Consider the following 27,283-nt stretch of genomic DNA (forward strand, 5'->3'; position numbering starts at 1 on the left):
AATATGTAAGCCTCTATGCAAGTATATACAAGATACATATATGTAAGTATGTATAAAAATTTCCCAGATTTCCCCTGTTAAAGAGACTTCTCACTTGGGCTTGTCAGGGTCTTCCTTTCACCCACATTCTGAGAAGGGTCCTGACAGCCATTTTGAGTTTTGTAACGAGGAATTGAGAAGAAAAGGTGAGAGGGTTCATCAGGGTCTTCCTTTCACCCACATTCTGAGAAGGATCCTGACAGCCATTTTGAGTTTTGTAATGAGGAATTGAGAAGAATGAGACATGGGATCTGAAGCTGAAATTAAGAGTATTTGAGGAAAGATGAGGTGGTTACGACATGGAAGCAATTTTGGTTTTAAAATAAAATTTCCTTCCATCTTTTATTATCTCTCCTTCAAAGCATCTATGAGTATGAGAAAGAGTTATTTCAAAATTAGGACTGTGTTTTCTGACCGCAAGGTCATTCTCTAAGACTGGACGATGTCTGTCATGGTCATCAGCACTGCGGAGATTGTTTATCACTCGACAGACTCACCATCTGACAAAATTAGATCTTTTTCATCATCTGGCATTAGACCAGTAAACAAATCTTTATAGTCTGAAACAAAATTAGATGAAACATGGTGGGTTTAGAACATAACTAACAGCCCACGAGATGTTCTATGTGAGTGCTTTTCAAACTTTGTTGACCATTACCCATTATAAATTTTTTTTTAACATTCTATATCAACACCTGCACTTGTCTGCAAGCAATGAAACAAAAAGTTACACGAGAAAATACCCTTTTCTAATTTATTCTTACCCTTCTCTTTTCTACATACCTTTTTCTTTCTATTAATATTCTATTTAGTTTACTGGAAAAATAAAATAAATAGAATATTTAGTTTCTGCTCTTCTTACTTACCTTTTATTATCTATTTTATTCTAGCTCAAGGAAAATGCTAGTTTTTATATCCACTTCATACCTACTAAATTTTTTCACAGTTTACCTTTCGATATGGAAAGTACCATACTGTTATTAATTGATTCCAGTGCTCATTAAACAAATAGCCCCATAACAACCCAAATTCAACCCCATTTTTCCCACTTAACCATCACTAAAATTTTTTATGAATTAGTTAAGCCTAAGAGCCTAAAATTTTAATGAACAACTTATATGGTTCTGGTACAAAGACTCCACAATTTGGCTTTTCCTCCTCTGTCCTGGGAAGCTCCCAGTCATCCCCTTCGTGACAGACCTTATAGTGTTTGCTCGATCCTACCACAGGGGCCCCAGTGGGCTCCTGCTTTCCATGGGCATTGCTTATCACCAGCTGGGTTGACTGTTACCCAGATACCTAGACACACTGGTCTAACTGGACCTCTTAAGATACATATTCTGAGTGGAACTGAATTTGCCATGCTCCTCTGGACAGTGATTTGGTCAGCTCGACCAACCTCTAGAGGAAGCTAGATTCGTTCATCAAGTCTGCCCCTATCCATTTCATGCTTTATCCAGCCACCCACCAGGTATGTTGTGGAGCCTTCCATCAACTATTCAGCTGAACAGTTGATGGCCTCTACCTATCTCTTTCAGCTCTCTCCATCCTTTCTGGATTCCCTGCTCTGTCCCAGCTACCCTGCTTATTATCTGAACACAATTTGATGCTGCCAAAGCATCAATTTGATGCTTTGACTGTGTGCATCACAATAAACTGGAAAATTCTGAAAGAGATGGGAATACCAGACCACCTGACCTGCCTCTTGAGAAATCTGTATGCAGGTCAGGAAGCAACAGTTAGAACTGGACATGGAATAACAGACTGGTTCCCAATAGGAAAAGGAGTACGTCAAGGCTGTATATTGTCACCCTGCTTATTTAACTGATACGCAGAGTACCTCATGAGAAAACACTGGGCTGGATGAAGCACAAGCTGGAATCAAGGTTTCCGGGAGAAATATCAATAACCTCAGATATGCAGATGACACCACCCTTATGGCAGAAAGTAAAGAACTAAAGAGTCTCTTGATGAAAGTGAAAGAGGAGAGTAAAAAAGTTGGCTTAAAGCTCAACATGAAGAAAACTAAGATCATGGCATCTGGTCCCATCACTTCATGGCAAATAGATGGGGAGACAGTGGAAAAGTAGCAAATTTTATTTTTTGGGTTCCAAAATCAGTGCAGATGGTGATTGCAGCCATGAAATTAAAATATGCTTACTCCTTGGAAGAAAAGTTATGACCAACCCAGACAGCATATTAAAAAGCAGAGACATTACTTTGTCAACAAAGGTCCATTAGGACCTTGACCATAGTCAAGGCTATGGTTTTTCCAGTAGTCACATACGGATGTGAGAGTTGGACTATAAAGAAAGCTGAGTGCTGAAGAATTGATGCTTTTGAACTGTGGTTGGAGAAGACTCTTGAGAGTCTCTTGGACTGCAAGGAGATCCAACCAGTCCATCCTAAAGGAAATCAGTCCTGAATGTTCATTGGAAGGACTGATGCTGAAGCTGAAACTCCAATACTTTGGCCATCTGATGCGAAGAGCTGACTCATTTGAAAAGACCCTGATTTTGGGAAAGATTGAAGGTGAGAGGAGAAGGGGATGACACAGGATGAGATGGTTGGATGGCATCACTGACTCAATGGACATGAGTTTGAGTAAACTCCAGGAGTTGGTGATGGACAGGGAGGCCTGGTGTGCTGCAGTCCATGAGATCGCAAAGAGTTGGACACGACTGAGTGACTGAACTGAATTGAACAGTTTCACACTTCTTGCCCTGCCTGGACTCCCTGACATGCCTGCTTTGCTCCTGTTTTTCCTTCTGGTGGGACACCTTTCACAATCTCTTCCCTACCTGCCCCTCCATTAGCACGCCTCCTTTTCACCAAATTACAGGAGTGATTCTTACTCCTCCTTTGAGGCTCAGTTCCCGTCTTATCTCTTCTTGAAAGCCCCTTTCCTAACGCTCTTTATGTGGTTCCCCTATACCCTGGGCCTCTCGGTCATAACACTTATCTCTCAGCAGGGCAGTTTTTGCTCTGCTTTGCTGTCTCCCACACTAGATGGTGAGCACTTTGCGGGCAAGGAAGATATCTGATCTATGTTGACATTCCTAGCACCTCTCACAGTGTGTGTGTGTGTGATAAAAATACATAACATGGAATCTACCCTTTCCACAAAATTTTAAGTCTACAGTACAGAACTGTTAAACATATGTACATCGTGGCATGGCAGTTTGCTAGAATTTTTTCATCTTGCGTGACTAAACCAGCACAGTTTCTGAATAAATATATAAGTGCCCATTTGATTATTTTTACCATCTTAAGTCTCAACTAGATTTCGAAATATTATTAAATTTCCCCCTTCATACATTACAAGGATCTGTTCTTTCCTTGTGAGTTTCTAGATTACTTACTTTGTTCCTTTGTGTCCTATCTTGCCCTGTTTTGTTGAATTTTTTAATTCACTGTGTATCTTGGTGTTTACTTTTTCATATTCTCCAGGGCTCCTTTCCCTGCATTTGTGTGGCCACAGCTGCCTTACTATGAGCTCCAGTGTCTTTCACAGTGACCAGCATCTAGAAGGTACTTAGTGAATATCCGGTACTTTACTTCAAAGATTTCAATAGATTTTTAACAATGATATTTTTGAGTATAGGATGAGGGAGATGAAAGATTTAACTCCCATTTTATAGCTAACAGATGATCCTTTCTCTGAAATTTCATGGTATGCCTTGCATAAAAGCACACTTCTTTTTTCCAAATGATATACCTACCATTTGACACTTTTCGACGTCCCTGATGGTCATTTTTGGTCGGTAAGGTGGTATTTACATCTTCTTGGTTTAAGTCAGTTTCTAAAAGTAGGGAAATTAAGTATTAAATTAATTGAAAAGATTAAATAAATCTTATACATGAATTATCTCACTGATATGATAATAAGCAGAAATTTCCACAATCTGCTAAGTTCTGATTATTTTCATTGCTCTAATCTTAGAATCTCTGGAACAGTGTTTTGGGCAAGGTACAAGGGTCCAATGGTGATAGAGTCATGATCAAATGAATGAACACACATACATATATATGTGTGTGTGTGTGTGCGCACGTGTGCGTGTGTGTGTGTGGGGGGGCTTCCCTGTTGGCTCAGATGGTAAAGAATCTGCCTACAATGCAGGAGACCCAGGTTAGAAGATCCTGGAGAAAGGGAATGGTTACCCACTCCAGCATTCTTGCCTAGAGAATTCCAAAGACGGAGAAGTCTGGCGGGCTACAGTTCATGGAATTGCAAAGAGTCAGACATGACTGAATGACTAACACATAAATGTATATGACTTAACTTTTGTTAATAAAATCACAGCACAAAATCAGGTCATTTTCTTTCAGAAAACCTTCTACAATGCAAGGGTTATGGGAAATTTAGGACCAAATTAGTCAATGGAGTCAAGTTTAGAATGACTGCCTTATCAGTCAATATCATAAGAGGAGTTTGCAACTCTTGCCTGCCAGGCAGGAAAAGAGCGCCTTACATTCTGAGCATGCAAGAGTTTGAGGTAAATGCAACTCCTCATTGGACTTCTGTACCCACTCCCACCTGCATGCTGTCTTGAGGCTTTGTTTGGTCTGGCCCACTCCTGGCGACTTGACCACCAGCCAGAACTGGGTCTCAATCCTCAAAAGCTACCCTCTGCGCATAACCTCTTTTCCTCGTGGTCTCTCTACCCTTCCTTGCACTGCTGGTACTTTGACCTCATTAAACCTTCTTGGGTATGACCAAGGGCACTCTTTTGTAACCTGCCAGCTTCTTTTTACTAGTTAACCCATTCTGAGGGGCAGCAACTTCTTAAATTGGTTGAAATCTGTATCACACTGATTGTTAAATGGTTTCAATATTACCCTACCCCTGCCTAGATTTTCTAAATTTTATTTCTATTTATTACTATCTTCTTCATCCAATAGAGACCCCTGTAGTCCATTACTTCATCAGCTTTCTTTCAATTACCCTCGTCTTCACTGCCTCACTTGCTTCCAACCCAAATGCCAAGCAGAGTAACAATAGTGCACCCATTTTCTGTCCCCATGTTCAATACCAATGACCAAATCATCAGAGCACCCACTTAGGGTGCCAGTCAAACAAGACACACCCATACAAAAAAAACTGGAGAAACAGGAAAACTTTGGGAAGATAATTTGATATTCCATATAAAGTCATCATGGAAATACTCAGAATTTTGTTGGAATACTGTATAGTGTCATCTTTATTCCAAATGTTATTTGTATTCTAAGTGCAGGCGTGGCCGCACTCTCTGATATTTCAGAACTTACTACAAAGTAAGATCCCATGGACAGGGGAGCCTGGTGGGCTATAGTCCATGGGGTCACACGGACATGACTTAGTGACCAAAGAACAGCAACAATACACAAAGTTTATAAGGGAAAAGGGAATAGTGTCATTAAGATGTGATTTCGTGGACTTCCTTGGTGGCATAGTGGATGACAATCTGCCTGCAGATGCAGGGGACACGGGTTTGATCCCAGGTCCAGGAAGATTCCACATGCCGTGAGGCAACTAAGCCCGTGCCACATAACTACTGAGCTTATGTGCCACAACCGCTGAAGCCTGCAAGCCGAGAGCCTGTGCTCCACAACAAGAGGAGCCACTGCAACGAGAAGCCTCCAAACCGCATCTACAGAGCGGCCCACACGCAGCACAAAGACGCAGCACAGCCAAAAATAAATAAGCAAAAGAAAAAAACTTTTTAAAGGTGTGATTTCTGTAGCATTCTTATCAGATACTTTATTTCAAAGGATACACTAAACCTATAGTTTATTTTGTCAATAATTTACCTGAAAAGTGATGAAATATGGATATCTATTTATATTAGTGATTTTATTTTAACACATGTTTCAATACTATTTTAATAGCAGCCCTATAAAATATCACATCTAATAGATTACCTGATTGATACGGCTGGAAATTTGCCAACTCTCCAAGTGCAACAAGTTTCTCCTGTGGAAAAATTTTGCAAAAAAAATCTGTAATCAGAGAATTAAATGACCACATTACTAACCCAACCATTCTTTACTAGAAACGCACTTTGTTTCTGGATATTTAAGTAACCAACTACTATCTTTAACATACTAGAAATTATACAATCAAATAAGTAGTGTTCTTCTGCGGATTTCTCCAAACTTCTATGGCCTTCTGCTGTTCCTAGGAATAAGATGCAAATTGAAACCACAGTAAAACAGTGTATGCCTTGATCTAGGGGAATCCATTTAAGACCATTATTAAAATCAGTTTCCTTGTGGCTATTCTGACATTACCTGAATTAGATCACTTGCCATTCTGGTCATTACTTGTTGACTTATTTCTGTATTTTTGAGATCTGTAAGAACCACCCAAGTTCCATTCTCAAATTTCACAGGCATAGAAAAGACAATCCCTTTAGGAATCCCAAACTGGCCTGCAGGGAACAAACACAAAGCAAAGCTAGACAGAAGCACTCAGATAAAGCAAGCTTCCTGGTGATACTGCAGAGGACACAGTTTTTAATGACATGGTTTTTAATGATAATAACGGCCCTAAACTTCCGCTGTTCCCTCTTTATCCCTTCCATCCCTGCTAGGTTCAGATGGCCTGCCTCTGCCTCGGGGACTAATGCGGTCCTTCTCTCCCACCTCGTCTGGATTCTTCTGGTCTGCCTCCCTAGCTTTTCCTTGGGCCTCTAGATGGTCCCTGAGCCCCAGACACTTGTCCAATTTGGCCTTTGCTCTTCCAACCTACGACTGCAGTCACAGAGCCAAAGAGCGAGCACTGGGAAGGAGAGCTGGTGATTTTCTCACAATTCCAGTTCCCAGTTTAAATGTGCTCCAAATAAAAAGATTGATAATGTTTATCACTAACTGAGCAACCTTCAGATAAAATGTCTCCTGTTTTCGTGCCTTAATCAAGTAGGAAAATTATTCACACCATTCTAGTCATCAAAAATGTTGTCACTATGGAGAACAGTGTGGAGGTTCCTTAAAAAACTAAAAATAAAGTTACCATATGATCCTGCAATCCCACTCCTGGGCATGCTTGTGGAGAAAACTCTAATTTGAAAAGATATATGCATTCCAAAATTCATAGTACTATTTACAATAGCCAAGATGGAAAAGTAACCTAAACGTCCATTGACAGATGACTGGATAAAGAAGATGTGTTAACATATTATAATGAAATACTACTTACCCATAAAAAAGAATGAAATAATGCCATTTGAGTAATACGGATGGACCTAGAGATCATCATACTAAGTAAGACAAATACCATATGATATCACTTATATGTGAAATATTAAAAAAATGGATACAAATGAACTTATTTACAAAACAGAAGTAGACCCACATACATAGAAAACAACTCATGGTCACCAAAGGGAAAGAGGGGAGGGATGAATTAGGAGGATGGGATTGACATATACATACTGTGCTATGCTGCGCTCAGTCGTGTCCGACTCTTTGTGACCCCATGGACTGTAGCCTGCCAGGCTCCTCTGTCCATGGGATTCTCCAGGCAAGAATACTGCACTGGGTTGCCATACCCTCCTCCAGGGGATCGTCCCAATCCAGGGATCGAACCTAGGTCTCCCACATTGCAGGTGGATTCTTTACTGTCTGAGCCACCAAGGAAGCCCAGGGATACTGCAGTGGGTGGCCGCTCTCTTCTCCAGGGGATCTTCCTGACCCAGGAATCGAACTGGGGTCTCCTGCATTGCAGGCAGATTCTTCACTAGCTGAGCTACCAAGGAAGCCCATTTACACACGACTATATGTAAAACAGATGACCAACAGGGAACCAACAAGGACTTATTGTATAGCATAGGGAACTATGCTTAGTATTCTGTAATAATCTATATGGGAAAAGCATCTGAAAAGGATGTGTGTGTGTGTGTGTGTGTGTGTGTGTATATATATATATATATATATATATGAGTCACTGAACTGCATACCTGAACGTTAACACGACATTGCAAATCAACCATACTTCAGTGAAAATAAATGTTGTCACTAGGGCAAAATATTGAGGGGAGTCAAGAAACCAGGAAACCAGGATCTGGAAGACTTTTCTGTAGAGGATGTCCCACTCTGTCCACTCTGTTTGGTCTGTAAGGAACCAACCTTACAAGCAGACAACAGATGGGAGCTTATACACCTGGTACCATCTCAGGGACACAAGGATCACTTGCTTCTCACCTCACTTGCCCCCAGCATTGAGCACTTATTGATGAATTCCTATAGAGATGAACTAAACTTAATTTTTTTTTTTTTTTTTTTTGAATCTTTGTTCCCTGACCAGGGTTCAAACCCATGCCCCCTGCAATGGAAGCACGGAGTACTAACCACTTCCCTAATTATACCAGGGACTTCCTAATTAAACATTTTACCAAAAAAAGGTGAGGTTTTAAATGCCTATTTCACTAAAAAGGTAACATAGTGGTTTGAATTCACATGATGGGGATGTTCGTGCACTTTCACTTTAATTGAACAAGACTCTTTGAGCGTCTACCCATGAAGGAGCAACAAGAAGACCCAGCCAAGGCCCTGCCCTCAGAGTGGATGAACTCTAATGGAGAGGACATATGCAGTTCACAGCCCATCCATAAAGGCAGGCTGTGATATCCTCTCCGATAGAGGAACACATGCTATGTGAGTACAGAGGAGAGATGACATGTATTCTGACTTGCAGGATTTGAGGAGACTTCCTTGAGCTGTACCATAGTCACTGAAACAATGGGAAGAATCACAGTTCCATTAATAATATAAAGGATACAAGAGGTGGGTCACACTGGGGAGCAGGACAATAGGTTTAATTTGGTGTACGTCAGTTTGAAGTGACAACATGACATCTAAGTGGCAACGTTTGACAGGGCAGGGCTCAGCAGTGAGACCCAGGCCTGGAGCTTTGGGAATGAATGGGCTTTGCCCAGGGAGAATGGAAAGCTAAAAGGTAAGAGATAATCTAGGTAGAGTCTACACTCTAGGTAGAGCATCAGCTATTCTTTCCTTCCTATATTTTAAACACAGAAGTGCTTTGTATAGTTTTTAGCAGATTAAAATAGTAAGGATATAAAAATATATACACATCTTTTGCAGATGGAGAGCAAGCTTTCCACATCCCGGTTGCTGCCTGGTACCCAAAGGGCGGTGCCCTTTGTATCTTGCGTCTGTGTCTTTGCTCCTGTGGCTCCGGCACCCAGGTGTTTTTCCCATACTTGTCTGTCAGGGAAACGTGACTCAGACTTGCAGGTGACACTTCTGAAGTGTCCCCTCCTTTCTGATGCCTGTCTTGATCTTCCTGCTGCCTACTGAAAACTGACATTGCTTTCCCCTCCTCAGCTGGGAAACAGTGACAAAAACTCAATGGGATGATTTCATTGACATATGTGACTCTCCTTTTCTCTGCTGTGAGTTTCCTAATAGGCAGAAGCCAGGCCTTCTCCCTGTGTGTGTTCCCAGCACATACACACAAACTACTGTGGCATTGCTGAATGGACGAGTGAAGGAATGCATGCATGCATGCATGATTATGGATTCGTGAAAATCCAGATAGCTCACAGAACCTGTAAAGAGGCAGACAGGTGAGGACACAAAAGTAGGAGCACAAGGCATACACTGAGGTTTTTAACCACCGTAAGACATGAAAAAACCCAGATTTACCTTCGCTCAACACCCCTAGAGACACAATCTCCCCCGGGGGTGAGCCGTGGCACCAGTATTTCAGCGTAGTGGCTACACTGTGTGCAACCAGCATGCCTCCAAGTCGTCTTCCTGTGGCAGCCAACATTTTAAGACTTGCCACAAACTCTCTGCTTACCCACTCCCTGTGAGGAGAGAAGGAAACGATTTTACAATGGAGAAAGGACTAGGAATGGAAAAGAATGTTCCCTGGGTCAGTGCATCTAAACACAAGAAGTCACCTCCACAAAACAGAAATATGACTTCCTGAACCCCTCTTCAAACTTCCTCAATCCCACAAAGAGTCAACTGAAAAGTAATGAGACAGGGCAGAAAGGAGTCCTACAGTTTCAAACTAAAACCATGATAAAATCAATATGAACACAGAAGCAATTTCATCACAAAGAATGTATTCTACGTAGAGGTTATCTTGGAGCCAGGGGTATCTTTCATTTTAATTAAAATAATATCATGAAATGTTGACTTCTTCATATTGGGAAGTAAGAAATTATTAAGTTTTTAGAATCTGAAGGTTAAAAACTCAGGGAATGGTCCAGCTGGACTAGAACAATCATGAAAAGGCCGTCCCTGCGGAGCTAGCACAACAGCTCCAGGAGATGTGAGCCCAAGGACACAAATTCTAGGCATGGGTGAAGGAAGGGAAGGGAAGAAAGGGCTGATGAAATGCATGTGCTACCACTGGGAAAGTACTACAAAGTTTAGAAAAAAGTTCCAAATGCGTCCCTCCGTCCACTTCTCCCATACTCTCTTTGTGATGGTGGTGCTGACTGTGACCGGCACAGTTCTGAGGGCCTTGCCTGTCTGAATCCATTCCGTCTTTCCAGGAACCCTGTAAGGCCCGTACTCTGTTACTGTTTCCAGTTGGCACATGGAAAAACTGGGCACAGAGACACTAAGTAACTTCTCTAAAGCCACACAGCTAATAAGTGACTGGATGAGAATTCCAACCCAGGTGGCTGGGCTCCAGAGACAGTGCGTCTTAGTGCGTCTCGATTCTGTCTCTGCTGAGACCGAGCACCCAGCTTGGCCTGGACCTGCTCACCGTCGGAATTTCTAATTCTTGAAGCTTGTTTCAACTAGTTTTGATTTGAACACATATCTCTGTCTTTGCATTAATCACTTTACATAGGTTTGCTTTAGCAATAACATTAATGGAATATGTGAACCACTTTAAGGATAATCTGAAATATAAAAATTCATGATTCCAAAATCAAATAAATTGGAGGTGGGGTCTGACTAGTTGAAATTCTGTGGAATTTTCTTTGCTTCTTCAATAAAAAGCATAAATGAGGCTGAGTATGAACAATGTCAGGTTATTTTTGTACAAAGATTTCTAAGATGATTTTTAAAAGATTGTAACAATTATTATATGTTTATTCAACCTTGTTGGAATACATCACTTAAAGAGATACCATACCTATCAAAAAGCAGGCTTAAAACAGGGCGTGAATAGTGCGGAGGTCCCCAAATAGCGCTCTCATATCTGTAAACCTTGGCTTTTCTCAGATCAACGTAGTTATTTCCACTAATATTACCCCAAATGATCACATCTTTGATGCCTGTGAAGAGAAGAAATTTTAAAAATAATATAACATAAAAAATGGCCTGCAGCCTTTCTGTTTGTGTGCTTGTTTTATAACTGGTCCTTTTAAAACAGACAAATTTATGCTCCCTAAAACTCTGTAAATGATGTGGATCATCTCCTTAATCGCCAGGGTTTGGCCACTCCTAATAATGGCTGTGGGTGGCGTGGGCATGTGACTGAATTCAGGAGACACTGAAATGCTCCCTGAGTGAAACTGCTACTGAAAATGAAACCCCTGCTGTGGTCCTAACTTCACCACTCTGTTTGCCATGAAGAGGATTGTTTTTTCTCTGCTTTGACTCTGACAGTGAGTCCTTGATTCTAGACTAGATGAAAATTTGGGCCAGTCACTTGACTCCCTGCACGGCTTGTATTTCCTGCGATATGGGGGTGCTGAAATAAGAGGACCTCTGAGGAACATCTTAATCCACAGGGTTACTGAATCAGTTTGTATGTAGGAGGTACTTTTAGATGGGAGGCTCAGAAGAAAGCAAATCAGCCCAAATTCCTGCAGTATTCTGGGGGTGGAGGGGGGTGAGTGAGAAAATAACTACTAAAAACATGATATGTACTTTGAAGAAAAAGAAGAGGATGCAGTTAGAGAGAAATGGGAACTGGCATTTAATACAATTCTAATAATTGTGGATTTTTTTTTAAACAAATGTATCCAAGGTGAAAGAAGGCATTATTGATTTATTTATGAACTTATTTGCTTAAAAACTTAATTTCTTATAATTTCACACCATTTTCTAGTATGGTAATAGAATTCTTCCCTGTTCTGTATGAGTTAAGTTTGCTGTCGGCTTCAAGTAACAGAGTATCCTTCTGATTTAGCTTAACTGGAAGTTCACTTTTCTCAAATAATAAGTAGAGGTAGGCAGTGACACTGGTGTTTGTTCAGTAGCTCAAAGATGTTATTGTCTTGGCCTTCCCCTCATAGTCCAAAAATGGCTCCAGCAGTTTCAGTTATCACACTCATAACAGTTGCGTTCAAAGGCAGGCAGTAGGAAAAAGAATTTTCCTTGTAAGCTTTAAGGCCCTTTGTGGTTCTAAATGCCTTAAGTTATGCTAGAGAAAATTATAGTGGACATCTGCTATTTTTCCCTTAACATCTCTATTTTTTTTTTCCTTTAACTGCATACATGTTTTTCTTTAAGGTAACCTTCCCCAATTTCAGCCCATTTGTTTTGGGTAAAGCTGTTCTCATACCTCAAGTTTATCAATGGGTATGAGACCGAGATTCCAGATTTCTGATCACAACAGTTGATCCGATCTCCTGTTCTGATCACAAGAGTTGAACAGATCTCCTCATCTCCGATCAGGAGACGGGCACATGGTCCAAGATTGAAGGCAAAAGGAGAAGAGGGTGGCAGAGGATGAGATGGTTGGATAGCATCACTGATTCAATGGACATGAGCTTGTGCAAGCTCTGGGAGACGGTGAGGGACAGGGAAGCCTGCTGTGCCATAGTCCATGGGGTTGCAAAGAGTCAGACACAACTTAGCGACTGAACAACACATGGTCCAGGCATAGCCAATGAGAAAATATTCTGCTAGATTTTATACAAAGAATTAAGAGAGTTTTTTTTTTTTTTTTTTTGCCCCATGGGGTTGTTGAACGATGATGTCAGGTGCCATTTTGCCACTTTTTAGAGAAAGTCAGTCTGAGAATCAGCCCAAAGCTATGGAAAGTAGAGCTGAGTGATGAGCCAAGTGACAGCACAGGCTTGACATCATCATTTAATTGACATCATCATTTGAACTCCAGCATCTGGCTATGCCTGAAATAAGAACTACCCCAGCACTCTTATGTGGGAAAACACCCTCTGTCTGACTTCTGTCTCTTTGAGTGGACTTTCTGTCACTTGTATGAAGCAAAAAGCAGAGGAGAAAAGGGAAGTTATACCCATTTGAATGCAGAGTTCCGAAGAATAGCAAGGAGAGCTAAGAAAGCCTTCCTCGGTGATCAGTGCAAAGCAACAGAGGAAAACAATAGAATGGGAAAGACTAGAGATCTCCTCAAGAAAATTAGAGGTACCAAGGGAATATTTCATGCAGGGATGGGCACAATAAAGGACAGAAATGGTATGGATCTAACAGAAGAAGAAGATATTAAGAAGAGGTGGCAAGAACACACAGAACTATACAAAAAAGATCTCATGACACAGATAATCATGATGGTATGACCACTCACCTAGAGCCAGATATCCCGGAATGTGGAGTCAGCTGGGCCTTAGGAAGCATCACTATGAACAAAGCTAGTGGAGGTGATGGAATTCCAGTGGAGCTATTTCAAATCCTAAAAGATGATGCTATGAAAGTGCTGCACTCAATATGCCAACAAATTTGGAAAACTCAGCAGTGGCCACAGGACTAGAAAAGGTCAGTTTCCATTCCAATCCCTAAGAAAGGCAATGCCAAAGAATGCTCAAACTACCACACAATTGCACTCATCTCACATGCTAGTAAAGTAATACTCAAAATTCTCCAAGCCAGGCTTCAACAGTACATGAACTGTGAACTTCCAGCTGTTCAAACTGGTTTTAGAAAAGGCAGAGGAAGCAGAGATCAAATTGCCAACATTCGATGGATCATAGAGAAAGCAAGAGAGTTCCAGAAAAACATCTATTTCTGCTTTATTGACTATGCCAAAGCCTTTGACTGTGTGGATCACAACAAACTGTGGAAAATTCTGAAGGAGATGGGATCACCAGACCACCTGACCTGCCTCTTAAGAAACCTGCATGCAGGTCAGGAAGCAACAGTTAGAACTGGGTATGGAACAACAGACTGGTTCCAAATTGGGAAAGGAGTACGTCAAGGCTGTATATTGTCACCCTGCTTATTTAACATATATGCAGAGCACATCATGAGAAATGCTGGGCTTGGTGACACACAAGCTGGAATCAAGATTGCTGGGAGAAATGTCAATAATGTCAGATATGAAGATGACACCACCCTTATGACAGAAAGTGAAGAACTAGAGAGCCTCTTGATGACAGCGAAAGAAGAGTGAAAAAGCTGGCTTAAAACTCAAGATTCAGAAAACTCAGATCATGGCATCTGGTCCCATCACCTCATGGCAAATAGATGGGAAACAGTGGAAAAACAGTGACAGACTTTATTTTGGGGGGTTCCAAAGTCACTGAAGATGGTGACTGTAGCCATGAAATTAAAAGATGCTTGTTCCCTGGAAGAAAAGTTATGCCCAGCTTTTTTAAAAGTGTATTAAAAAGTATATTAAAAAGCAGAGACATTACTTTGCCAACAAAGGCCCGTCTAGTCAAGGCTATGGTTTTTCCAGTAGTTGTGTATGGATGTGAGAGGTGGACTCTAAACAAAGCTGAGCACTGAAGAATTGATGCTATTGAACTGTGGAGTTGGAGAAGACTCTTGAGAGTCCCTTGGACTGCAAGGAGATCCAACCAGTCCATCCTAAAGGAGATCAGTCCTAGGTATTCATTGGAAGGACTGATGTTGAAGCTGAAACTCCAATACTTTGGCCACCTCATGCGAAGAGCTGACTCACTGGAAAAGACCCTGATGCTGGGAAAGATTGAGGGCAGGAGGAGAAGGGGATGACACAGGATTAGATGGCTGGATGGCATCCCCAACTCAATGGACATGAGTTTGAGTAAACCCCGAGAGTTGGTGATGGACAGGGAGGCCTGGTGTGATGCAGGTCACAGGTTCGCAAAGAGTCAGACACGACTGAGCGACTGAACTAAACTGAACTGTATGGAAAACGTCCCAAGTAAGCATCCCAATGCACTACGTCTGAGAAACAGGTTTATGTGTGACTTGAACTCAAGGAAAATTTTGAAAATATTTGCTACCTTCTTGGCATCTGGAATTTTCCTGAAATGATTCTCCATGAAGGCTTACCTAGTTCATGTCACTTTAACTCTGTCATTGCCAACTTCCTCCCTGCTACTTCACTTCAACTGCTGCCCTTCTATCATTTCCCTTTCTTTGTCCCAACTGGTCTCCATTTGTTTTTCTTTTCTGCTTATCCTGTGCTCCCTTTAAACACAATACATTTTCTGATTCTGTCTCATTCTCTTATGATTATGGAGTCTACCAGCCCAAACATTACTAGGAACAGAAACTGATAAGATAGCATAATCTTAACAAGTTTACTATCCTTACAAACCATTACCACGTGCCAGGCACTCCTCCAAGCCCTTTTGAAATGCTATCTCTTTGAGTCTTGGCATCAATTCTAGGAGGTAGGTGGTACACACATCCTGATTTTACAGGTGAGGAAGTAAATTACAGTAAGGTTAAGTGATTGCCCCAAGTCACACAGCTGGGAAGTGGGGTGGGGCCATTTTAACAGAGCCCTGATATGTTTTAAAAAACACTGATGACCTTAGATAACTATTCTCATGCGGGGAAAAAAACTGAATATTTTCAAATTATTACTTGAAAAATAGGAATCTTATTATTTAAATACTTGTTTCTTAATTTTTATAATGATGTTAAAAGATCAGCTAGTCATAAAAACTAAGGAAATCAAACCAGTCAATCCTAAAGGAAATCAACCCTGAATATTCACCGGAAGGACTGATGCTGAAGCTGAAGCTCCAATACTTTGACCACCTGATGGGAAGAGCTAACTCATTGGAAAAGACCCTGATGCTGGGAAAAATTGAGGACAAGAGGAGAAGGGAGTGACAGAAGATGAGATGGTTGGATGGCATCGCTGACTCAATGGACATGAGTTTGAGCAAACTCAAGGAGATTGTGATGGACAGAGAAGACTGCATTTCATGGGGTCACAAAAGAGCTGGTCACAACTGAGTGACTGGACAACAACAATTAAAATGTTTGCACAGAGTTGAAATCACACAATCAGAAATTCTTGGCATCTGCTCCATACTTTCTAGTCCAGATATCCTGACTGATTTTAGAAGGGACAGGTTCTTCCTGGAACCTGCTGCTGTGACATATGTTAAAAACCAAACATGGAAACTCGAGTTCACTCACATGAGGGAGTAATTTTCAGTTTCCTGGCCAGTGCTGCCTTCGCTTGGCCTTCCATACCCAAGGCTACAGCGATAATATTGCAGGCAAAGGTTGGGGCATATTTCATAAGCAAAGCTGTTTTGAGATTCACAAAGGTTTTCCCTCCCACAATAATTCTGGCAAATTTGCAAGCATTTTTCTCAATCAAGGATCCGTAGAGCTGACACAGAGAAGCTCTGCTGCGGATGCAGTCTTCCAGACTGTATATCTCCTTGTCCACGTGGTCATCCAGGATGATGATCACGTGGGCCCCGTGGAAGGCCTCCTCTGCTTGGGTGCAGATGGACACACTCTGGAGGTAGGGTGACGCCAGGTCCTCAGCCTCTTGTTTGTGGCTTATGAGTATTTCTTCTGTGTGCTTATTGTCAAATAGGTTTATGCTGATTTCCATTTGTGGTCCAAACACTTCACCACTTGTCAAGATGGGAATTAGATGGTAGCAGGCAAGAGATGATGCACTAATAAAAATGGAAAACCAGATTATAAATGGTTAAATCTTTGGCTCCTTTTCAGGTTCTATTCTTAATAGGTATTTTTTTGCATGTGCACTAATACTTGATTAGTATCTTAAATTGACATACACAGCCGCACAGATATTTTCAAGGCTAGGAATCAAAAGTAAAACAAAAAATTTCTCACTGTTACCTTCTTGTTTTGGTTATCTGAAAACAATCCCAAGGTAAGAAGTGTACTTATTTATAAGGCTTTTCCAATTAAACAGAATAGTCAGAAAGCAAAATTTAAAAGAACTGTGTCATGTTACTGTAATTTCATGTTTGGAAGTGTGAAAGTGTTAGCCGTTCAGTTGTATCTGACTCTGTGCAACCCCATGGACTGTAGCCCACCAGGCTCCTTTGTCCATGCAATTCTCCAAGCAAGAATACTACAGTGGGTTGCCATTTCCTTCTTCAGGTGATCTTCCTGACCCAGGAAATGAACCCACATCTCCTGCATTGGCAGGTGGATTCTTTACCACTGACCCACCAGGGAAGTCCATTTAACCACAGCTCTTTTCTATTTAGCCACAATTTAGCCAGTATTTGAGTACTCTATAGCTTGGCTGATAATGAGAGCCCTAATGACCCCTGCAGGGACTTCAGGAATACATCTGGGCACTTTTGATTTTCATACTGGGTTTGGAGAGAGCTGCAATGGGGTTTTCAAGAGCATCTGTACCATTTTAATCCTTTAAAAAAATACCTAAAGCAGATGTAATATTAAATCTGGGTGTTTGGTTCATGTATGGTTATTACATCACTTTCAGTTCTTTTAGCATTTGGAATATTTCATAATAAATAATTTTTCAGATGAGCCTGTATATTAGGATACACACATAAGCAGTAAGAAGGGCAGTGTGAGAGACAGATTAAGAGGTGAGGAAAGGGGGAGGGAGAGATCCAGTAAGATGGACAGCAAAAGAGGAAAAGAGAGACACAGCGCAGAGAAAGAGAGAAGAAGCAGCGACAAACATTGAACGTGCCCTCCCAGCACTGAGAGCGAGGGTGATGGAAGTGAGAAAGGGAAAGAAGGGGCAGGAGCGAGGAGGGCAGGTAATGGAGCATGAGGGCATCGGGAAGACCCAACGACGAGGATGGCGGTGGCACGTGTGGAAGAGGAAGAAGGCAGCAGTCAGGAAGACGGGGGCGGGGAGGAAGGAAGCAAGGGGAAGGGAAGGATGGCACGACGACAGATAGCGGGAGACACACAGAGAGAGGGCGGGGGGCTGGAGGCAGTCATGCAAAGTAAATGTCCTTGCTATACACTGCTCTTAGATTCAGTACGTACGTGTATTACATGCATATCACACACACATTAAAACTGTATGTAGTCTAGAACTCATGGTGGTGGTTTAGTCGCTGAATTGTGTCCCACTCTGTGTAACCCCATGGACTGTAGCCCACCAGGCTTCTCTGTCCATGGGATTCTCCAGGCAAGAATACTGGAGTGGGTAGCCATTTCCTCCTCCAGGGGATCTTCCCGACTCAGGGGTCAAACCCAGGTCTCCTGCATTGCAGGCGGATTCTTTATGGATTGAACCACCAGGGAAGCTCTAGAACTCATATATGGGGCTATATTAGGTGACATATATGCATATACATATACTGTGTATCTATAATAGTCTTATACCTACATAAAAATCTCAAACTTGACATTCAGATATTCTTCTATCATGTAAGTAATTCCATATCATTTTTCCTTTCTAAACATAAAAAGCCAGTCTCATGAATCCTGGGATTTGATGGTCCCACCTGGTGATCCAGACCTGCAAGGGGATAACAAGACCTTTCAGGGATTCCTTCTCCAGCTCTTTTTCTATATGTGCCCCCAGGTTTTCTTCAGCAACTCTCTTCATCAGCTCAGTCGTCATGCTAGAGGTGACACCATAGTAAAGCTAAATATTGGGAAAGAAAAAAATCAACAAGATAGCTGACAATGGCTATAATGGAAAGTTCTTGTTTCAAGCCCAAATAGAGTAAAAAGAGAGCCGAGAGACTACCTTATAAAGAAAGGCACTTGAAAAATACAATAATAGAGCAAAAATGTTACAGACAGATAAGTCAATTTAATTTTTATACCTGTGCATGTTCTAGGAACTCGTTATATCCTCCCAAAAGCAAACCCTTTCCTCCACGATCCAACAGCTCTCTCCAGACGATAGGGGACTTGTTGTGACTCCACCTATTCTTTTTGCACAAATCTTTCAGCCACTCCTATGGAATGATATTGTCCATGAGAAGTCACACATTGCATCTGCCTTGGAATTCAATTCAGTACTTTGGACCTCTGTGTATACATAATAAAATTTAGATATCTTTAAACTGTAAAATACAAATATAGAAATAGTGATGAGTTGAATAACAAATTAATCAAGTAAGAAAGCGCATTCTTCAAATTCGTTGACCAAATAAAGGTATTGAAAGTTGCTCTCTTTCCTGAGCAGACTTGAAGCACAAGTGTTTAGCTTAAAGTAGAAGCCAAATTTTCTGACTCAAATGGTCTTTTGTATTAGCTGTCTCTGGTCTTAGGGCCATATAAATTTGATATTGCTTTCCAAATATGTGAGTATAGTTTATATTTTTTAGACTGAATTAATGAGCTAAAATTATCTGGGGATTTCTGATAATATTTACTGAGAAAAAGCTTAACTCATCATTATCTGGTCTGCACACACCAGGCCTTCCAATGACAATACCTGCAGAGAGAAAGTGCAACGTTGCCATGGGGATAAACCCTGTGGCAACATCCCTGTCTTTGGAGGTGTGTGTAATGAAGCTACCTTACAAATCACATCTTAGAAATGAATTTCCCTTGTTGACGTTTTCACGATGATGATTCCCCCATGGTCCCTCCGGCTGCAACCGAGGCTCACCAGTGAAGTATTGGGAATCTGGAAGAAAGGGACTCTACCTCAAAGGCCTGCAGCAGCAAGCAGGGTATGGGGGTGTCCTGGCAGGAGCTGGGAGAGTATGTATGGAACTGGCCCCTGAGGGAGCTGAATCAGGAGTGGACCATAAACCTGGATAAGAGAATTTATCAAAGTGAGGCACTCTTCTGTTCAAGAGTGCTCCCTGACGAAGGCCTCAGAAGAGTGTGCAAACACGTTGCTAGGACTGTTCTTCAAAGCTTTGAGGAAGGGGTGAAATAAAACGGAAATGCCAGAACTGTCATGAAAGATCATGGAAGAAGGGATGAAAATGCTTAGGAAAAAATGGGCTCGTTACAGTGGGTATGTTACAATGGAGGGCTGGAAACTCACTAGTCCGCTGTGTCCTCTGGAAGGGTCCGGAGGACACTACATTCACCAGAGTGACAAGGAATGCACCCATGAGAAGGGTCTCAGCATCACTGAGAAGCCCTGTGTGGCTGTCATTTCTAGGCCATGGCTGTAAAAGGTCACGCTGTTATCAAAGAGCTGGACCCCCTAGGAAGTTGGATGATAGAATTCTGAAATAAAAGAAGACAGGGGGCAGTGCCTACCAGAGACCGTCTACTGTGAAAGAACCACTAAGCAACCCCAGCAGTAAGAAAACTTAGACAGCTGAAGGCACAATGGAGGCATGAGAAAGTTACGCAATGGCCCAAGAACACAAGTTATCACTCCACAGAGCGAGTGCAGCCACTAATGCTGACTTCCTGTTAATGGCGCTAGCCCCCGAAGACTACAACCAGCCTCTTGGTGGCAAACTGATTACGTTGGATCCCTCTTCCCTGGAAACAGAAGTGATTCATCTCGATTTTAGTCAACATATATTCTGGGTAGAGAATTGCGTTTATTGTTCATAAGACTTTGGCCAGCACCCTGTTCAACACTTTTGAAAATGTTTAACCTGAATTTGGGTAAGCTTTGGGAGTTGGTGATGGACAGGGAAGCCTGGCGAGCTGTAGTCCACGGGATCACAGAGTCGGGACATGACTGAGTGACTGAATTAAACCTACCACATGGTTCTTGCATAACGTCACTTTGAATCAAGAAGCCCACGGCAGAGGAAAGGATGTATGGCTCTGAGCATGTAGCCAGGGGGTCCACTGGCCCTGTCATGTATGGAAGCATCTAGCAGTGTGGTTAGAAGAATGGAACAACCCACCGAAGGTGCAGGCACCAGCTTAGAGCCTGATACCTGCACACCCGGGTAGCAGCTTGCTCAGTTTTGTCGGCAAATGGACAAGCACAGCAGTCACATCCTGAAAAAGGAGTTGAGACGAGGGCTTGGGCCACTAAGGATACAGGTCTAAGTCACCACACCTATTGAGTCACCCGGATCTGCAGAGGGTGAGGGGGCTCCACAAAGGATAGAAGAGCAGAAACGTGAGGAGTGTCAGTTATGGGGCTGAAACGATGTGCAGTGAGACTACTGTCCGTTAACTAACTTCGACAGAGGATGAGATGGTTGGGTGGTATCACCGACTCAGTGGACAAAAGTCTGAGCAAACTCGGGGAGACAGTGAAGGACAGGGGAGCCTGCTGTGCTGCAGTTCCTGGGGCCGAAAAGAGTCAGAAATGACTTAGCGACTGAACAATAACAATTTCTTATAAAGGTAACCAGAATTCTGGAAGAGTTGTTCCCAGATAGTGTGAAACTTACCATATGGAGCATGTGGATCCCAAAGGCACAACTGTTGAACTAGCAAATCCTGTCACATGTTGTCCCTATTTCTCCTTCGTGACCAAGGCATGCATGCCTTCTGCCACCGGGTATATTGACTACTGATGTTCCAGTGCTGGGCATCTCTCTGGAAATTGACCTCAACCAAAATGTTCCTTTGCTTAAGGTTAAGTGTCTTCCCCAGGGCAGTCCACATCCTGTGACTGTTAGCTGTCGGAGAATAGAAACCTGGCCCCCTTGCGGATTTGGGGGGTATCTCTGAAGGGTCATACCAGCTTTCGAGTTCCCTGTAGGGCCAGCTGCACAATCCTGCAGCCTTCATTCTTTCTCAGTATGCTGTTCCCAAGAGTACTCCCCAGTAAAGGAAACTCCTTCACCTAAATTTCCACCTCAATTCAACTGAAGGTCATGTCAAGTAAACAAGTCCCTCATGCCATTAGAAATCAATATGAAGGAGAATTGAAAGTTAAAGAGTGCATACAGGCTACGTGGATTCTTATAGGAAAAAGAACAGCCAAATTTATTCTACTTACTGATTAGGGCCTCATTTGTTCTACCAGGCACTAGGAAGAAATATGAATAATGTTTTGATCCTGAGAAGTAGGGATTTATTAGTATCAGAATATCAATAGTACAAGAACATTCAATACTGGAAAGCTATCTGATACACTAGCTAATATTTAATAAAACCGGAGCACACTTTTATGTGTATGTGAGTTTAACAAACTATAAAGGCCTCTTACCTCCCAAACATCAGGATGTTGTGTAATTTTATGTATCCGGAAATCAGGAAGATTCTTTTGTAAATAATCTGCCAGAAGTTCTGCTTTTGCATAATACGGGCAATCTGCTCTACCTAAAAGAGTTCAAATTAGCAATATTTTCTTTCATCACGTGGAAATTATCATGTAGTTCTAAGCATTTGTCATATAATTATGGAATTAATCACACAGTCACAAAGTAATTTATATAGAGTTATAACTTAAACTGTCATTCCATAAACTTTTGATTTTTATTATATTGGCAAAATAAAATTAATTTCATAGGAGAGCGGAATCATAAGTAATAAAACGTAGAAAGGAAAAAAAGACTAATGAATATTTATTCTCCTCCAGTTCTATTTTTAGACCTCAGATCCTCTAAGAGACTGCCAGGTTACTAATTAAGCATGAACTACTAATAATGAATGACTAATTAGTAGCTATGAAAAGGCAAAGTGTAAAGTGAGGAGTGGTAAAATCACTGGAGGACCTGATATGTGTGGCAGGAATGCTGTGGGAAGGGGACGTGGAGGGAGAGAGAAGAGTCTGGGATAACTTTTTGGTGTGGGGAGGTGATCCTGACCTTACTAGAGAGAAATTGTGGGTGAGAAGTTTCAATTATAGGCAAGTGCAGTTGTAAATGTCTGTGGTATATCTGAGTGGATATGACCATCAGGCAGCTGCATTGTTCAAACTGAAGAGCGGGCCTCATGTGATGCCCTAGGATACAGATTTTGCAGTCATCAACATAGAGAAAGTGACAGCCACTAAAGTGGGTGGGACTGAATGGATGTCTGGGGCAGAGGACAAGAGCAGCACCCTCTCTATGGCCTTCTTCCCTGGTCACTCCCAGTCACCAGTTCTTCAACCTTCTGGTGACTTCTAAGCCATCAACTCCTCTCAAACTCCTATTAGCTTCCCTGTCTAGTTCAAATCCAAGGCTCACTAATTCAGACCACTCTCTGGCTCTTGTCTTAAATTCTCTTGCCTCACTGTGCCTCTGGCAAACTAGCCTGGTAAAGGCCCATCACCCTGGATGAGCCCAATAATCTGCCTTTCCTGTGCCTGAGTTCCAAGTACTGGCACCCCGGGATAAACATGGTAGGACCAAGCAGAGGAGTCATTATAAATTCATGGTCACCAGTCTCAGTTGGCACCACCAACTCATGGACATGAGTTTGAGCAAGCACCGGGAGTTGGTGATGGACAGGGAAGCCTGGCCTGCTGCATTCCATGGGGTCGCAGAGACTGAGCGACTGAACTGAACAGAGTCTCGGTTGGCCCCCAACACTTTCTGGAGATCCCTCTGTTTCCCTTAGCAGCACTCTCTTCTGTTCTCTACAATTACTGTTACAAACTTTGTCTATTTCCTTCTCTCCACTATTTTTCTGCAATATCAGAAGACAATAGGAAATTCTTTTCGCTTTACACAAACTAAACCAAATCATACAAAAAGGTATCAGCTGGGAAATCCCTCAACCTCCTGCCATCAAACCTATCAGCCTATCTGCGTTTGGACTCATTCTTACCTTCTTTCTTCTATTTGATGAAAGAGGGGTTCTACCTTCGGTCCAGGTCTAATCTCACCACTTATGATCTGAACACCACCCTTTTCCTCTTCTATTGGTTATCTCTCTAACGTCTTAGCTCTGTTCTATGGCCTGTTTCCATCATATTTAAATATACTCATTATATTTAAGTTTCTCCTGTCCTAAGAAATAAAAAGCCAATGACTCCCTTTAGCTATTGCCTACTACCTGCTCTTTTCTATTAAAGCTTTTTGAAGCAGTTCTTTACACTTGCCATCCCCAGTTCCTCACTTCTGTTTCCCATTCCACTGCAATCTGGCTTTTCGTATAATTCTCTAGAAGGTCACCAAGGACCTTAATGTCACTAAATCCAATGGATACTTTTTGATGCTTTTCTTATTGACCCTTGGTAGCATTTGTCTCCCTTCTACTCGAAATACCCACAATGGTGGGGGCGTTCTTCAGGTTGTTTTTTTTCCTCCTTCTCTGGCCCCTCCTCATTACACTTTTAGGTTCCTTTCATTTATCAATTCATTAAAAGATTAGCATTCTGCGGGGCATCTTAGCTTCATTCTCTATGATTCTTCCTGTATAATCTCCTCCATTCTCTTGGTTTCAAGTAGAAATCTGTATTTCCAGTTTAGAACTATTTCCTTATCTATCTTTTTATGTTCTTGTATTTTTTCAACTCCTTCCGAATGTCTCATAGGCACTCAGCATGTTTATCATAGTTTTGTCACTACTCTCCCACTATATCTGCTCCTTCTTTTATGTTACGTCCATCTACCCAGTTATTTGGGCTTCCCAGGTGGTACTAGTAGTAAAGAACCCACATGCCAATGCCGGAGACATGGGTTAAATCCTTGGGTTGGGAAGATCCCCTGGAGGAGAGCATGGCAACCCCCTCCAGTGTTCTTGCCTGGAGAATCCCACGGACAGAGGAGCCTGGTTTCAGTTCACAGGGTCGCATGGAGTCGGACATGACTGAAGTGACTTAGCATGCACACACCCGGTTATTTAAGGGTATTAGGAGTACTCACAGTGTGAAGCCTGCTCTGCTTTTTATCAATGACTTCCCATCTACCCAGTTATGCAAGCTACTGCTAGAAAAGAATTTTAACTCTTCCTTCCTCCATCCAGTTAAATATCTAGTTCTACAGATTGTGTCTCCTTAACATCTCCCCAGTCCATTCAGTTCTTTCCAACTCCATTGCCCACCATTCCAGGCCAGGCCACCAGTATCTCCTTCCCGGACTACAGTACCTAACAGGGCTCTGGATAACCAGTCTTTTTCTTCTCACACTGTAGTGATAACACTCAGATAAAATGCAAATTATGTATTTGCATTTTTCTATTTTGCATTGATTATGTATTTACAAAATACAAAATCAATGTATTTTGCACTGATTATGTACTTCCTTTCAAAAGCCTTCCATGTACTTTGGGTAAAGTTTAAAATACTGAACACGGCTCACAAGAATCTTTTGATATATTATCTAACTCTGGCCTCAACTGATAATAGTGCCTTCCTTGTACTCTATGCTTCAACCCTACTAAATCTCTTTCAATTTTCTGCTTATATTCTCCATCATTACCCAACTAGTGCTCCTCATTCCAGCCCTGCTCCCAGCTATCCATGCCTAATTTACTCTCCTCCTTATAAGTTCCTCTCTGACAGGTTATGCTCATCTTTCAGGACTCTGATTAAAAAATCCCTTTCTCAGATCACCAGCCCAGGTTGGGTGCATGAGACAAGTGCTCGGGCCTGGTGCACTGGGAAGACCCAGAGGGATCGGGTGGAGAGGGAGGTGGGAGGGGGGACCGGGATGGGGAATACATGTAAATCCATGGCTAATTCATTTCAATGTATGACAAAAACCACTGCAATGATGTAAAGTAATTAGCCTCCAACTAATAAAAATAAATGAAAAAAAAAAAAAGAAGAAAAAAAAAAAACCCTTTTCCGGGAAGTCTCTGCCACTGCTACTGCTCCGATAGAACCCAGCCTGGCCATTGCCACAAATGCTTCTTTGCACATTTGTTTACCACTGTCTTTCCAGCATACAGTCAGTCATTGCTCAAAAATATTCTTCTGAATGAAAAAAGAAACAAAGGAAATAGGTTTCAGGCAGATGGGAGATGTCAACTGTGTTAACGCTTCCAAGAGGTCAAATAAGACAATGACAGACAGCTCCTGTAAAAGTCATTGGTGATTTTGGTGAGGGCCGTTTTGGAAAGGAGGCAGAAGTAGAAACCAGATTTAGGCAGCAGCAGAAGCCAGATTGAGGACCTGGAGATAGATGAGCAGTCTACTCGAGAAAGTTGCTGAGAAGGAAAGGAAACAGGTACAACAGCCTGTTGCAGTAAGATGCTCTTCGGTGGTTTTCTCGGTATCAGTCCACATTTCCAATCCCTCTCCTCCACTGCTGACAAGGTGGATTTCCTAAAATGCAAACTCATTAAGATACCCGCCTGCTTAAAAATTTTAAATGACTCCTCATTGTTTTCAAGATACAGCTCAAACAACTTTGCTTGGTGTCTCTGAAGGGCAAAGATCTGACTCTTTCTCCCATTCTTTTTTTTTAAGCCTTTAAAAAAATTATTTTTTATTTTTAATTGGAAGATGATTCTTTTGCAATGTTGTGTTGATTGCTGCTGTACAACATGAATCAGCTCTAGGTATACATACATCCCCTCCCTCCTGAGCGCCCCCCACCCACCCATCCCCAATCTAGGTCCTCACCAAGAATCACTTTACTTTACCTAGTGTATACCTCAATGGTACCCTCTCAATGTGTCCCACTCTCTCTCCCCTCACTGTGTCCACAAGTCAGTACTCTCCGTGTTTCTATTCCTGCCCTCCTGCTCCCATATTTGACCCATGTCCAGTCACTTCCTCCATATCCAGGGACTTCTAGCCTCTGTCCCTTTATTTGGAATACCCTATTCCAAACTTTCATAAATCAGCTCAAGTCACACCTCTCAGAGCCCTGTGCACATTTCCCTCATTGCATTAACCGCACCATCAAAATTATTTGTTTACGTGCTACAGGATCCAGTGACACCAAAAGCACCTCGAAGGCAAGGATGTCTTTCCCTTCACCGTATCCTGCTTCCGGCAGTGTTTGTATATAATGACTGCTCAATTTACATTTTTGAATGAAAGCATCTTAAAGCCTGGGTGGCCCCTATAGAAGTTGGAGCGGCTACACGAGGTGAGCAGTCGTCGGTCTTCTGAGGGATCGGCTGGAGTACGGGTGTATCACTCACCCGCGAGCACGAATTTGGCCATGTCGAAGCCGGGACGCTGGGCCTGGGACCGCGGCTCCACCGTTTCCAGGTAACCACACCGCCCAGATTTGGCGCAGGCGCACTCTCAAGCTGAGCGCGGACTCTGGCGCTCAGCTGGAGAGATGCTGGGGTGCAGAGTTATACATTGCTATTAAAAGCTCTGTGGTCTCCGTTGTGCCTGTTCCCCGCAGCTAAGAAAAAGTAGTTATTCTTTTCGTTAGACTTTCTTCACTCTAAATATTTCCAACCGTCCGCGAACACA

The 27,283-nt window shown here is 42.2% G+C and overlaps 1 protein-coding gene across 3 annotated transcripts; it reads right to left on the reverse strand.

Annotated features, from left to right (window-relative positions):
- Positions 1-345: 345 nt before the first annotated feature.
- MDH1B (malate dehydrogenase 1B) lies at positions 346-27,266 on the reverse strand. 3 transcript variants are annotated; one of them, XM_020913899.2, is made up of 11 exons: positions 27,001-27,266; positions 22,184-22,296; positions 18,912-19,046; positions 18,585-18,598; positions 16,297-16,793; positions 11,141-11,282; positions 9,685-9,848; positions 6,310-6,449; positions 5,941-5,992; positions 3,762-3,842; positions 346-599 (listed from the first exon to the last, which is right to left on the reverse strand). In XM_020913899.2, the coding sequence occupies exons 1-11, from the start codon at positions 27,020-27,022 to the stop codon at positions 520-522; spliced, it is 1,440 nt and encodes a 479-aa protein (XP_020769558.1). In that variant the 5' UTR covers positions 27,023-27,266; the 3' UTR covers positions 346-519. The 3 variants fall into 3 exon arrangements, with proteins under 3 accessions (XP_020769558.1, XP_020769557.2, XP_020769563.2); XM_020913898.2 differs by having other exon boundaries at positions 18,585-18,727; positions 27,001-27,263; XM_020913904.2 differs by lacking the exon at positions 27,001-27,266 and adding an exon at positions 26,774-26,885 and having other exon boundaries at positions 18,585-18,727.
- Between the last annotated feature and the right edge of the window lie 17 nt (positions 27,267-27,283).

This window comes from Odocoileus virginianus, chromosome 30, assembly GCF_023699985.2.
Source record: "Odocoileus virginianus isolate 20LAN1187 ecotype Illinois chromosome 30, Ovbor_1.2, whole genome shotgun sequence".
Lineage (NCBI taxonomy): Eukaryota > Metazoa > Chordata > Mammalia > Artiodactyla > Cervidae > Odocoileus > Odocoileus virginianus.

What these genes read in the sequence shown, in the direction of transcription:
- MDH1B (XM_020913898.2), bottom strand. Translation starts at nt 27,022, where the DNA reads ATGGCCAAATTCGTGCTCGCGG. An exon ending in AGTTCCTAGAACATGCACAG is followed by an intron (nt 18,728 to 18,911) that starts GTATAAAAATTA and finishes CCCAATATTTAG; the next exon opens with CTTTACTATGGTGTCACCTC. An exon ending in TTAAGCCTGCTTTTTGATAG is followed by an intron (nt 9,849 to 11,140) that starts GTATGGTATCTC and finishes CTCTCCTCACAG; the next exon opens with GGAGTGGGTAAGCAGAGAGT.